This window comes from Seriola aureovittata, chromosome 4 (assembly GCF_021018895.1).
Source record: "Seriola aureovittata isolate HTS-2021-v1 ecotype China chromosome 4, ASM2101889v1, whole genome shotgun sequence".
Classification (NCBI taxonomy): domain Eukaryota; kingdom Metazoa; phylum Chordata; class Actinopteri; order Carangiformes; family Carangidae; genus Seriola; species Seriola aureovittata.
Genome location: NC_079367.1, coordinates 30269332 through 30283627, shown reverse-complemented (window position 1 = coordinate 30283627; position 14296 = coordinate 30269332). Strand labels below are relative to the sequence as shown.

Below are 14296 nucleotides of genomic sequence, written 5' to 3'. Positions count from 1 at the left end.
TAGTTTTTTTCATGGTTTTATTTTTTTTAATATGTGTGTCTATGTACATTTATCTTTTTGACTGTTGCAGTACTTTACCTTTTTATTGTTATTTCCTGTTAATATGTTTATTGTATACTGCACCAAACACCAAGCCAAATATCTTGTAAGTAAAAAAATACCTGGCAATAAACCTTATTTTCTGATTCTGCCTTTGTGATGATGTCATCATCCCTTCCTCATGCTGCTGTAGCCTGTAGACACCCATGTGTCATGCAGTTTCCCTTTGCTTTCATATTTTTATAGGTAAATAAAAGCATACTGTTTTTACTACAAGTATTCATAATTTGTATAATCATAATAAATTGTAGGAACATGGGGAAAACAACAATTTGATTAACTGGACAGGGGAGAAGAGGTAAAATGCTGACCCCTATGGAGGTGGAGCAAGTAGCACGATCTTACACATTATACCTTTAAATCAACCGTCCTCCCTGGTAGATTCTTTAGTATTCTACATTGTTGTTTATTCATAATGAATATTCATATTTAGTCACGTTGTATTTTATCTTTACTTTTGTATTTCTAAAACCTTTAAAATGAAGTTAACAAAGCAACTTCGACAGAGTTTCAGTGTTCCCGGTCAGGCGCCCTACGGGCACCTAAGCCCGCTCCGTGTGTGACGTGTAGGACCTCCTCCTCCGACACACAGCAGCAGTAATGGCGGACTACGACAGCTATGATGAGCGGGACCGGGCCTACGGTAGCTTCGGCGGCGGTAGAGGGTGAGTCTCTGCTCTGTATGGCAGCTCTGCTGTGTGCCTCAAACACAAACACCGACAGGACCGTCGCCGTGTTTCCCATTGATTTCCTCCCCGAGCCTCAGTGCATGGCGGCCAGGCCCCGGAGCTCGACCCGCCGGGCGCCTGCTGAGTGGGCCGGGCAGGAGTGAGGGAAGGCCGCGTAGAGCGGCAGGGGAACACCGTGGTCCCGGAGCTAATAGGCTAACCTTTAGTAGCGGGCTAGCTGCGTACAGACAGTGAAACAAACGGACTCATGTGGCGAGAATCGCCCCGGAGCTGGGCAGTAAAATTACGGTGATTTGTTAAGTGTTTGGAATAGTGAACCGGTCCCAGTGAGAGGCGAGACAGGGCGGAACAGGAGGCCACAGCATGTGGAGGTGGTGGCCGAGCTGCAGCTGCAGACTGCCCGCATGGCTGCATCATGTGTCCGCAACTGCAGCTTCATCCACGTAGTAACCAAACATGAGGCTGGGTATCAATCAGGACTATTGGTTATTGATATGTTGTGGTCCATACAGTAAGCAGCAGGTTATCTGCTTTTTTTCTGAGCTGTTATTTGATGTGTGTGTTAAATGATGTTGATGAATGAAACCAGCAGTGAAAAGCAGATTTCTTGGTTTGTTCTGGATGTTTGCAGCTGCTATATGAGGCAGTAAAAGCTATACATTGTTTTTGTGTTCCTTCAGGCTCCATCCACTCTGTCCTCCAGAGCTGTTTACTTTGCTGTTATTTACGATTATTAACCTCATCAGTTTATCTTTATTGATTCATCAGTGAATGGTTTGATTTATGAAACATCACAAAACACCGTTTATCTCAGTCTCTCAGAGTCCAGGGGGACACATATTCTTGTTTTGTCCAACCAACAGTCCAAAGCCAGAGAGGTTCATTTACTGTGATAGAAAACAGAAAAGCTGAGACACTGGAGAAACTGACACCAGAGAACGAGTCAGATATTGATTAGATGTAGTGATAGTTTAGTTCTGAAAATTGTTACAGAATACATTTATATCATGTGGTCAAAAACGTTGCAGCTGCTTCAGACACCATAAAACCTTTAGACTGAATTAGTTTATTTCCCCAGCAGCAGAAACATGTTTTGATAGAGAACTTTAAGCTGATGAACTAAAAATGATTAATTTTTTAATGAAGTCATCTGCAGAGAGTTTCTTTGACTTGTTGTCTAGTGTTGATCTGTACACGAGTCACTGATGAGATTATGAACACAGCTGCAGCTCAGATTTGTTACTCATATTTTATTTTGTTGTCAGCTAGTAACATACTTCCATTGTACCTGTGACAGTGACTCAGGTAGGACAATCAAAAGATGAAGAATTGGTTTAACACATGCAACATGTGACAAAAATGCCAAGTAGGACTGCACAATTAATTGATATGTTGTCAAAATCGCAATGTGGCCAAGTGTAACATGCAAATCAGATGGTTTGGTACAAGACCCAACAAAAATCACATCATCATGCAACTTTTATTTTTACAGTGAAAATTAAATGAAAAACTTTTCCAACTGAAATCAAGACTCATATCGTGATATCTTCCAAAATAATCACTGTATGATTTTTTCAGCCCTAATGCCAAGTCAGCATCAGCTTTGTTTTAAGGGCTCACAGTGTGTCTCCATTTCAAGCTAAGGTCTTTAAATGTCTTGTTTTGTCTGACCAACAGTTGAAACCCCAGAGGTTCAGTTCACTGTGACAGAAAATTGAAAATCTGAGACATTTGAGATTCTGCCTTTAGAAAATGATGAGGTTTTGTTTTATAAATTACTTATGTATTGATCGATGTATCATTCACATCTAAAACAACTCAACTACTGTGATACTTAATGATTCATGTAATGTTCATATTAAAGTTGAATAATCCGAAAACATCAGGTTTTAGTCAGACGGCCTGTTTGTTAATATCACTGAACCCAGCTGACAGCAGGGTGGGTGTTTGATGATAGAAACCACCAGAGCTGAAATAAGTAGTTAATTAATTGACCTATCAATCAGCAGGAACATTATCAAGAAATATTTTTGATAATCAGTAGTTACTAGTTTCATTAATTTATCAAGAAACAGTGATAAACTGCTGCAGTTTGTCTGGTGACAGATTCTGTTTTCTACCACAGTGAACTGTGGTTGGACTAAACGAGACGTAACCTCAGACTCTGAGAAACTGAATGATTTTACAGACCAATCAGTTAATATGTGATGGAGCTTCATGAGAACCAGACACTTGTTTGATCCTCAGAGGGTCCAACAGGGGGCAGTAACACAGCTTCCATGTTAGAGCTGAGGTTTACAGCACAGAAAAGATGGACATGCACTGAGAAGACAACATGATGTCTTCATCATGACTGAGAGTCAGGATCTAAGGTTAACCTGGTAGACAGGTAAGAGTCTGACTGAGGTTTTCAGGCTGTTAACGCCCTGTCCTGCTGGAGAAATGATCAAAGTACAGTCACAAGTAAAAGTACTGCGTTCAACAGTGTACTGCAGTAACAACAGAAGTATCAGCATCAAAATAAACTTCAAGTACCAGAAGTAAAAAATACTTGTTATTCAAAAAAATTATATTATGTTATTATAATGATTGGTGTGTTAATGTGTTTGTCACTTTAACGTTGCAGCTGGTAAAAGTGAGGCTCATTGTTTTCGTCAGTGAATAATTCTAACCAATGCTAACATGTCAGGATTAAGTAGTTAACAGTGTCAGTCACACGGTGACATCCTCAAAGATCTGAATAACTGTCCTCAGCTCAGACACATGTAGTTCACCATCAAAGATGAAGCTCATCCTGTACACATTGCTACAATAAATGTTCTGCATTTTCTCTGCAAGGAAATGACTCAGAATGATTCACTCGTTATTAGGGTTAGGGTTAGTTGTCTAATTATTTTCTGTCAATCGACTAATCAATTGATTTTTTACAGCATTTCATTTTAATGCTAGAGCTCCACAATTCTAAATATAATCAGAATCGCAGAATGACCAAGTGCAATATCCAAATCACAGGAGCTTTTTTTGATAAAGGTAAAATTTGTTACATTGCTGTGCATTGTTAGCACCATAAGTGTTGTGGTGCTACAGAGATGCCCCAGCCTACATATCATATTCTCCAGACGTGAAGCAACATGTTTGTTTGCTACAGACCAAAAATCACATCATTTAAATATTTTTTTCAGTGAAAATGAAATGAAATGAAACTGAAATCATGGCCCATATCGCAATATCTGCCAATATAATTGCAATATCATTTTTTTTTGTTTGCATATCATGCAGCTCCATTTAATACTATCTATAACAATACATTGCTTATTTGTTGATCATATTAATAATTTTCATATGGAATTTAATCGGTAACTAGAGCTTTAAAATAAGTGACAGCAGTAAAAACTACAGTATTTTTAGCAGCATGAAATAGACATACTCAAGTAAAGTACAAGTGCCTCCAAGCTGTACTTAAAGGTCCCATATTTTACACTGTGTTGTATTTGAAATGTTGATCCATAAAAAGTTATAAGAACCAAAAACCATCTCAGTGTAGTTTTACATCTCCTCTCTCAGGCTTCTCTCTAGAGCTCTAATAACAATAGGTCGGTGAGCCAATCAGAAGAGAGGAGGCTCTGAGCCTCTCTTCTGATTGGCTGACTGTTTTCTGAGTGATGGAATAAAAATATAGCAGTTTTCAGGAAAACAATGAGAGAAACCAAATCCTGAAAGGTTGGATGCTGGGTCCAGGTGGGCAGGGCTTGGGGCATGGCTGAGAGCAGTGACTGGTTTGTTGTGACATCACAAAGTTCCAGAAGTCCTGACAGCTGGTTTTAAGGCTCAGTTTCTGAATACAGGATGTGTGCATTTCTCTGTGGACTGAGGCTTTGATACTTTCACAGTATTAATATAGAATATAATCAAACTACACATGGACAGAGACCTTTATACTATATGGAACCTTTAATACAGTACTGGAGTAAATGAGTCCAGAGTTATATGACCTTTTTAAATACCTAGTTCAGAGCTCTGACTCTGAATATCATGTCCGTGTATAATTCTGATCCAGTCTGATGAGTTTCTGAATTTTAAGGAACAGTTCAGCATTTTATAAAATACTTTACAAGAACCAACATCTATTGTTTCAACTAATTCACTGTATCCTGCAATAACAGGTTGATTATTTAGTTATAAATTTGTGGAAGCAATTAGTGACAGTCGTGATAATGATTTGAATCTTTATTGAACCAGAATCAGAAATGGAACTTTTAATTGCTATTGAATACTTAAGGTTAAATGCAGTTGTGTAGGTGATCAAAAATCAAAAAGTTCTTATATGTGAGATTTTGCTGCTTTTCTTCTTTTTACATGATAATAAATGAAATAATTTGGTGTTTTTGACGTCATCTTGTCATGGGCAGTCTTCACTGTCAGCAGATTAATCAGTGATAAGAATAGACCTAATCTTCAGCCTGGGTTCGGATGATCCCGTCCACGGGTGTCTTGTTACCTGGTTTGTGTTTCAGGTTGTTGATCCTCAGGGACAGTTTGTCTCTGCCGCAACAACATCATCATGTTTTTAGGTCGGCCGACCTGCTCACACCTGTCAGTGAAGGACACGCTCTCATGTACTGAGACTCAATGGACTGTCGGTGGTCAGTCCCCAGTCGTATTAAATATCATTAGTTAAATCTACCTCTTTATTTCTCTTCTCGTCTCTCACCTCGGCCGTGTGTCGCCACATCTCCACTTCCTGTATCCCTTGTTTCAAACTAAAAGCCCTCTGCAGAGTCTTTTAAGTACGACTACATGACATTGCGGCTGTGGCAAGTTATTGCAAAATGTGTATAGTAGTAAGACGTTGTGACTCTGATGTGGTCTCAAGCCTCCATCATTTCTACTGCATTATTTAACGAGGACAGACCACCTGTTTTAGGAGTGGACTGGGCTCATTATCAGCCCTATTAAGTCTTCTGCAATGAAACTGTAGAGCAGGTTAGTTCATACAAAATAGTTTTAATTTGTAAATAGTTATTTAGAAATACTTTTCTATTGTATAACATACTGTGAGTGGACATGGACACGGATGATATTATTTCTTACCTGAAGATTTTTAATCACTACAGGGAGACACAACTGCCATAACCATCACTGAAGTGTGATGTGGAAACTAACTAAATCATATTGGTAAAAGTTGATCATGTGAGATACAACATGAGCTTCTTTAACCAGTATTAGTTCACATTCAGTCAAACTGTCTGCAAATAGAAGTCACTCATGTGCATCAAATGATCCTGTCTGTGTCCCCGTCCCTTCCCGTCAGGCCCCGTGGTGGTGGTGGCCCCGGAGGCCCCAGGAAGCAGAAGGAGCTGCCGTCAGAGCCTCCATTCACGGCATACGTAGGAAACCTGCCATTCAACACGGTGCAGGGAGACATCGACATCATCTTCAAAGAGCTCAACATCCGCAGCGTCCGATTGGTCAGAGACAAAGAGACAGACAAGTTCAAAGGTCAGAGGATTTCATTTTCTGTCATTGCGTGTAGGCTGCAGCTCGGAGGGTGGTGGTGTTTCCCCAGGCAGGGGCAGCAGAGAGGTTCATACCCTCAGGTCCATCAGACTGAGTCAGTCTCACCGTCTTTGTGTCTTTCAGGTTTTTGTTATGTTGAGTTTGAAGACTTGGAATCTCTAAAAGAAGCTTTGACGTATGACGGTGCTGTGAGTATCTGAGTCATGTTTTTGTCCTTCCGCCTGATACACATGGAGACAGACCGGGTTCGCATTCACACTGACAGAACACAGTTAGACAGGTGACCAGTCCGCAGGTACAGGTGTTTCACTCAGGGACAACACACACAATATGAAGCCTGATTTTCTGACCACATAAAAATGTTTTATTTGGCCATATATGGTAATTACATATGATTACATAAGTATCAGAGCTGTGATTAATAGTCGATTAATGAATTATTTGATTGACAGCAATGTAGTCAGCAGCTTATGAATTTTCAAAACGTGTTTCTCAGCCCCACCTCTTGCCAGGTCTAATATATATCTACATGTATATCATGTATGTTATTGAATAAAAGTAAATACGGTAAAAACTATAGTTTTCATACAATTTTACAGATGTACAAATGTTTTAATAACACAAAACATGTCTGATTACTTTATTGTTGATTTAAATCCTGAAGCTTTTCGTCTTTCTGAAATATCTGAAATACCTTGATTAAATAACACAAAGCCGTAAAGACATTTTATAAATCAAATATGTCAAATACATACGTACGTACGTACATACATACACACACGCACACATACATACATGTCTTTCTTGGATATGGGAACATTTTTCATGTATATTCAAACAGCATGTTAGAAACACGTGTAATCACATTGTCATACCTGTACAGTGGAGTATGTTGTGTACCTTGTTTTCTAAATAAGTGTAACCCTGTCATTAAAGTCACAAAATGAACCTTTCTATTTGCACAAACTCCTTTGAAACCATGAAACACGGGGAATGAGCTGGTGTGAAGGTGTAGAACTGTTATGAGTCTGATGTGACCTCTGACCCCTGCAGTTGTTAGGTGAAAGGTCACTGAGGGTCGACATCGCAGAGGGACGAAGGCAAGAACGAGGAGGAGGCGGCTTTGGCTTCAGGAAAGACGACGCTAGAGGTAGGAGCACCACACACTAACAGGAAGTAGGTCACTAACCTGGAATTTAACAGGTGTCTGTGTGTGTTAGTGGGTGTAACAGGTGTGTATCTGTGTGTGCTAGTGGGTGTAACAGGTATGTGTTAGTGTGTGTGTCGGTGTGTGTGTCTGAAGGTGAACCTGCTCAGTATGTTTTCAATATGAGATCTAAAAGAGACCAGTATTCAGACCAGAGTCTGATCTGGATTCAGTAAGACCAGTTCTGACTGGCCTCTTGACTTGGAGGAGGAGAAGGACTCTTCTTCCTTCATGCTTCATCCTTTCATCGCTTCATCCTCACCTCCACAGCCCTCCCCCTTCTTTTACTTTTCCTCTACACATACACACGCATGTACACACACACACACACAGGTAACAGGTAGGACGAGGTCACCTGGTGCAGGTGAGCAGTAAGTCTCATGAACAGTGTCACTGCTTCTTCTCTCTAACATCTCCTCTCTGATTGGCTGATGGACAACTAACAAGCTCCGCCTCTTCAGTGCTGTTCTTCCAGCTCCTTGCAGAAGGGTGCGCAGCCACCTCCTCCTCTGTTTCCTCCTCTCCTTGTCTTCCTCTTCTCCTTGTTTCTTCCTCTCTTCTCCTCTCATCCTTCTGTTTCCTGTCATTCCTCTTCTCCCCCTCCTTGTTTTCCCTCTTCTCCTGCCCCCACTCCTCTTCTCTCCCTCTCTCTCTCTCCTCCTCACCCACCTCCACTTCTCTCTTTCTCCTCTCCTCCCCCTTTCTCTCTCTTCTCCCCCTTCTCCCCAACCTCTTCCTCTCCTCCCACTTTCTCTCTGCTCCTCTACTCCCCTCCCCCCCTCCTCTGTGTTTTCCCTCCTCCCTTTTCCTCCTCTCTCTCCTGCCCCATCTCTCCTCTGAGTTTTCCCCTTCACCCCCCCCCCCCCTCTCCTCCCCCATCTCTCCTGTTGGTGGTTTCCCTCCAACCCCCCCACCTCTCTCCTTCCCCCTCTCTCAGTGTTCTCCCTCTTCTCCTCCTCTCTCTCTCCTCTCGGTGTTAAACTCCCCCTGTCCCCTGCAGGACGAGGAGGTTCTCGAGGAGCTCCCAGAGGAGGAGGAGCAGGAGGAGGAGGACGTGACTCCCGTGAGGACTTCTACGACCAGCCAGGAGGAGGTGCGCTAAGAGAGTTCAGCAGCTCAGGTTGTTCAGCAGCTCAGGTTGGACAGCAGCGGTTCCCAGCTGGCCAATCGGAGCACTTCTGGGCCGCGGCCAGTGAGAAAGCAGGATAACGTCTTTGAAATAAAACTAATTTAAACAGAGAATATATAGAATAAATAATTAATACTGGTGCTCGTAGACACCTGAATCTACTGGAACAAACTGGACTGAGACAAACTACACAGCCTGACCAGACTTAGCTGAGTTACATGAATGGTGACACTTATCTAAACCACATTCTCTTGTAGGTTAAACAATTTTACTCACAAGTGAAACCTTTAACCACAAGGCTCCACCTCCTAAGGCTGCTATGCCATGCCCCGTTTTTTTTCCCATCATGCCCTTTCACCTGAACCATCCATGCTTATTTATCACCTCGCAGGATCCAGATGCTGCAGCGCACCTGGGGGGAGGGTTGTCTGCTCACTTACCTGTCGGTCTGTGCAACTGTCTCTGCAGGTTTTAGAGATGATGACTACATGGGGGGGCGGAGTCGAGGCGGCGGCAGTCGCCCTGGCGACAGAAGGGGTGCAGCAGGAGGAGGAGGAGGAGGAGGAGGAGGAGCAGGAATGGGTCGCTTCAGAGATGGACCCCCCCGGGGAGGAACAACAGACTTCAGGGAACCGTCTGAAGGTGACACCACTTCCTGTTTAAGACTCACAACTGTGGACTTTTAGTATTTGTACATTTATTTAGTTGTTTAATCATGTAAACGTTAAGTTGGGTGATTAGTCTTGTAGTTATTCAGTGTGGTGTTTTTCATTTTATTAGTTGCAATTCTTAATTTTTGTTGTTCAGTCTTATTTGTAATTATTGATTTTTAACTTTGTCACTTAAATGAGTTTTTCACTTGTAACATTTTTAAGAATTAGTTGCTTAGATTGTTCTTGAAATTTGTGAAAGTCTTAGATTTGTTACTTTGTGTAATTTGTAATTTATTTAATTCACTGTGTACATTTTAAAATATTGTTTTTATCATTTATCTTAAATTTTTATTTTTATCAATTGATTTAACAGTCTGCTTTTTTAATTTATTTAGTTGTGGAGAATTTTTACTTAGTTAGCCTTAATGGGCTTAGGTAGTTAATCATTTAGTTCTTAATTTCCTTAGTGTTGTTATCCTTACATTTACATTTTCCTTACAATTTACATTTCTCTGTATTCAGGTCTTTGTTAAATGACTGATTCGGTTTTGCAGTTTTTACTTCAGTGATTTAACTGTTGAGGAAGTTATTTAGTTTCTCATTATCGAGTGTTACTGGTTACTTTGACAGGTGAGACCATGAAAAGTACAAGAAGTGAAAGTGAAGCTGTGTGAACAGGTGATCAGGGTTTTTGATCTTTTCTTTGTTTGTTTGTTGTCTCACAGAGGAGCGTGCACAGCGGCCTCGGCTGCAGCTGAAGCCCCGAACCGTCTCTGAGCCGCTCAACCAGGTCGCCAACCCAAACTCTGCTATCTTCGGCGGAGCCAAGCCGCGAGAGGAGGTGATCTCCAGAGAAAAACCATAGGACTGAGGGCTGCGAGGGCCTGAGGGAGGAGGGGGAGGGGGAGGGAGGGGGAGGGGGAGGGAGAGGGAGGGGACACACAAGTAAACAGATAGAGAACTTTAACAAGGAAAAACAAAACAGAAAGAAAGAAACGGGATGAGTTTAAACGCCACAGTTAGCATTCCTTCCTGACAGACAGTGAGCGAGCGGACGCCGCCCTCCTCTTCTTCTTCTACTTCTTCTACTACTTCTTCTTCCTGTTTTGAGTTCAGTTTGAGCAGAATATTTATTCTTAGTGGGAATAAAGATGAAACACACTCTGACACTGATGAATAATCAGAAAAATCTGTAAACACAAACACGAGCAGCTTGTGAATGCATGTCCAAACTTTGGGTTTCTCTGCCCCGCCCTTCGTCCCGCCCCCTCACTGCCGCTTACTGTGATGTCATACCCGCTATGCCCAGTAGCCCAGTCCCGTTCCTCCTCCTTCGCTGGGTCAAAGGTCACCCACCATTTACTCTCCAACCGTAAGAAGCCCAGAGGTTAAACCTGTAAAGTCATTTTTTTTGGTGGTTTGTTTTCTTTTTTCTTTTTGTATTTTGTAGTCGTTCCACTGCAGCCCCGGCCCCTCATCTTGATTGGTTGAGTCAGAGATTAAGCTTTTTTTTCTTCTTCTTTGCTGTCGCTCGTTGCCGTGGTGACTCATCAATAAGGTTTTCCAGCTTTAGTCAAAAAATTATTTTTTATATTTTTCTCAGTGTTTGTTGTTTAATCACCCTGTCGTCCTGGGTGGGCGGGGCTTAACCTTCGTCAGGACGGACTGCCAGCTCTCAACAAGCTCACCCCCCCGCCCCCGAAAACATTTTCTTGAAATAAAATACGCTGACGCCTGAAGCTTTAGAGTGCTGATGGTTCTGTTCCCATGATGCACTGGGGTAAGATGTTTAGATGGAGTGCTGAGAAACAGGAGACCAGGTGCTGCGTTCATTGTCTGAGGGACTTACTTTTGTTTGGAATCCCATTAATTGTGGCCATGTTGCTGCGTTCAGGTGCTGAGGGGAAAAGGGAAAAACGGTTTGCTAACAGAAAACTGACTGTAGGAAATTAATTCATTACAAAAAAAATCTTTCTGGTATTTACCAAAAATAATGCTGTGTGGAGTTTGTGGTTTGTCTCCTGGTTCTGCTCCTGAAGGCCAAAGCCTGCAAAAATAAATTACAATGATGGAGGTTGACCCACACACCCTGAACGCAGCACACTTTACACAGGGGGGGTGAAACAGTCAGCAGTGGGGGGTGTGGCCTACAATTACGGCTCCTCTGGTTGTCTCTAACTGATCTGACACAGTGGCGTGGTCTCCATAGTTACAGAGCCAAACCTGTCCTGTTCAATCAGATTTAAGAAAGAGACATCGTCCACACTGAACACAGGTCATAAAGTTTCCATTGGTCCACACTGAAAACTTCACCTGTAGTGGATTCATTTGAAAACGGGAAGGAATACATGTAAAGGGGATGAAAGGATGCAGTGGAGAACTGAAGAAACAGAAAAAGAGACAGAGAGAAGCATCATTTCCCTTTTTTTGTTTTCTTTTTCCCTTGATTTATGTTTTTCTTTTTTCCTGTTTTTGTCTTCTTTCGAAAGGCCTTTCTTATACTGTTTAACAAAAGAAAAGAAACATTTTCTGTAAGGAAAGAAGGAGAGCTTATTTTGTTTTTCCGTTTTTTGGAATTAATTTTCTTTCTTCCATTTTTAATACCTTTTGTCTCGTCGTTCTTTTCCTTTTTTATATTTTCATGTATTTTTCTGTTTAACAACAGAAAAATACAGGGCTCATGAAAGGACAGGAAAGAGGTGATGAAATGGGAAACATACAGTGAAAGAAAAAGAAAGTGTCTTCCCTTTAATCTTTAATTTTCTGTTTTTTCTCGTCTTTCCTTGTGTCTGTTTTCAGTCTTCTCGCCTGTATTCTTCCCATTTTTTGTGGCTCTTTCTCTGGCTCCTGTGATTAAAACACTTGTTTCTTATCCATTTGTGGCACAGATGCGTTTTGATATAAAAAGTGTTGCAAGAAGGAATGAAGAAGAGGAATGTAAAAAGGGGGATACAAGAGAAGGGAAATAAAACAAACGGGGGAAGAGGAAAAGAGACAGGATGAAAAAAATGTTTTTCTTCCCTAATTTTTTTTTTTTTTCCCCTTTGCTTTTTGCTCCCCATTTTCTTCACCTCTTTCTGTTTCAATCTCTTGGCTTCTCCTCCATCTGTCTTTGTTTACAGCACTGACTCATTTAAACCACCTCCTGACATTCTCCTGACCAGACGGTGGCGCTCACACGACGTGTCACCAACAGAAAAGAAGAAATTTAAAGGTTTTTGTGCTCTTGTTACTTCAGTGTGGATCATGTGGAAGTCGACTGCCACCAAGAAAATTTTGTAAAATTGATGAAAAGTTTTGAATGAGCCTGCAAAGTCAAAATTATTAATTATTGTACAATGAAGTCATAATTTTGGTTTGTAGTTAACTGTAGTCCTTCATCTTTAATCTGTAGGAAAACTGAACTCACTGTGGACCACAAACCTGGTCCAGCTGAATGTTCTCAGGTCTCTGTGTGTCAGTGTGGATCAGGTCTGGGTCTGTAGTGGATCAGCTGAGCAGGATTTAAACCTTAAGTGTTTTCAGTCTGCGTCGCTTTGAGAACATTTGTGTCGCTGATAAAGTTTTCTTTGTTTTCCAGGACATTAAATGGAAGAACTTTTTCTTACTGTACTATAGAATAAAGAACAGCTGTTTTAACTTTTTCTTTTCCAACACTGTTTATGGCAATAAAACTGTATCATCTACATACATCCACCAGAATGTGTTTAATTTCAGGGTGGGGGTAAGGGGGCGTCGATTTCTCGTTTTGGTTTTTATCTTTTCCTCCAAATGAAAGAACAATAAAGAATAAAGCTCGTTCTATTCTGCTTCTGTCCCTCTCTCTGTGTTTGGAGGAAGTTTATTATCTAAAGGAGCTACATGGAAGTTTTCTCTGCTGGGAGCGGGTCTGGGGTCAGAGTTATAATACATCCTCTGAGCAGTTACTTCTTCAGGACAGACTGGATGTTACAGACAGGGCTAGTTGGTTAGCATGGTTCAGTAGAAGAAAACGGTGATAGAACTAGAAGCAAAAAAAGGTTTAACATTGGTGTTTGTTTCTAACTCTGGAGACAGCTGTTGATGCTGGTCAGTAAACGGCTGCTAATGCTAACGTTAGCTATGCAGCAATAGCAAAACTTGCATATAGCTTCTTTAATATGTAAGTCCAGTGTGAGTGAATTTCTAATGCACTTTAATAGAGAAGAAAAAAGTCTCAAACTTATTTTCACTTATACAAGACAGATTTAACCACAATGTCAAGAACATGATTTAATCACTAAATTATGCAGCTGTATTGTTTTTTTTGTTTTTTTTAATAACATTACAGATTGATTTACATTATATGAAAGTGTTGTATTTAAATACAAATCAGTCTGTCCTGGTTTTTCCACATCAGCTGCAGTTAGTTTACAAATTAAAAATGAACACATTAACTTTAATACATAAAATATACCTAACCAGCATAAAAAATATCTTAATCAATTAGTAATTGTTCATTTTATGACTAAAGCATGAACGTTTCAGCATATAATGTACATATCCCAAAGTTTTATTTCAGATGTGGAGGCAATTTATATCTGACCTTTGGTGACCTTGAGAGGTCACTTATGTCAGCATTGCATTTTTCTAATTTTTGCCCCATTACTCTATGTTATGATGATGTATATCTTTACCAAAATAGCATTTTTGTTCTAATAAAGATGCTTATTTGCTGCTATGGCCATGTAACAATTTTGCTCAGAGCACCAATTTTGCAGACCCCAAAGGATAATCAATCAAACCTCTGTGCTTCAGTTTACAGTCTGTTCCAGTAAATAAACTTGAGACTGTGACTTTGTGAACCTGGAATAAAGTTTAATGGAAATGATATCCACCTCATATGAAACAACTTTATTGTGTCTTTGTTTGTGTTACTGTGTGTGTTTCTGCTTGTGCTGCCGTGTGTGTGTGTGTGTGTGTGTGTGTGTGTGTGTGTGTGTGTGTGTGTGTGTGTGTGTGTGTGTCTGTCTGTCTGTCTGTC

At 40.9% G+C, this 14296-nt stretch overlaps 1 protein-coding gene across 3 annotated transcripts; it reads left to right on the top strand.

Moving 5' to 3' along the window:
* Positions 1-615: 615 nt before the first annotated feature.
* On the top strand, positions 616-13103 carry eif4h (eukaryotic translation initiation factor 4h). 3 transcript variants are annotated; one of them, XM_056374454.1, is made up of 8 exons: positions 617-764; positions 6100-6287; positions 6429-6493; positions 7359-7455; positions 8513-8605; positions 9110-9283; positions 10020-10135; positions 12417-13103. In XM_056374454.1, the coding sequence occupies exons 1-8, from the start codon at positions 700-702 to the stop codon at positions 12420-12422; spliced, it is 804 nt and encodes a 267-aa protein (XP_056230429.1). In that variant the 5' UTR covers positions 617-699; the 3' UTR covers positions 12423-13103. The 3 variants fall into 3 exon arrangements, with proteins under 3 accessions (XP_056230428.1, XP_056230429.1, XP_056230430.1); XM_056374453.1 differs by lacking the exon at positions 12417-13103 and having other exon boundaries at positions 616-764; positions 10020-10159; XM_056374455.1 differs by lacking the exon at positions 8513-8605.
* Positions 13104-14296: the final 1193 nt, after the last annotated feature.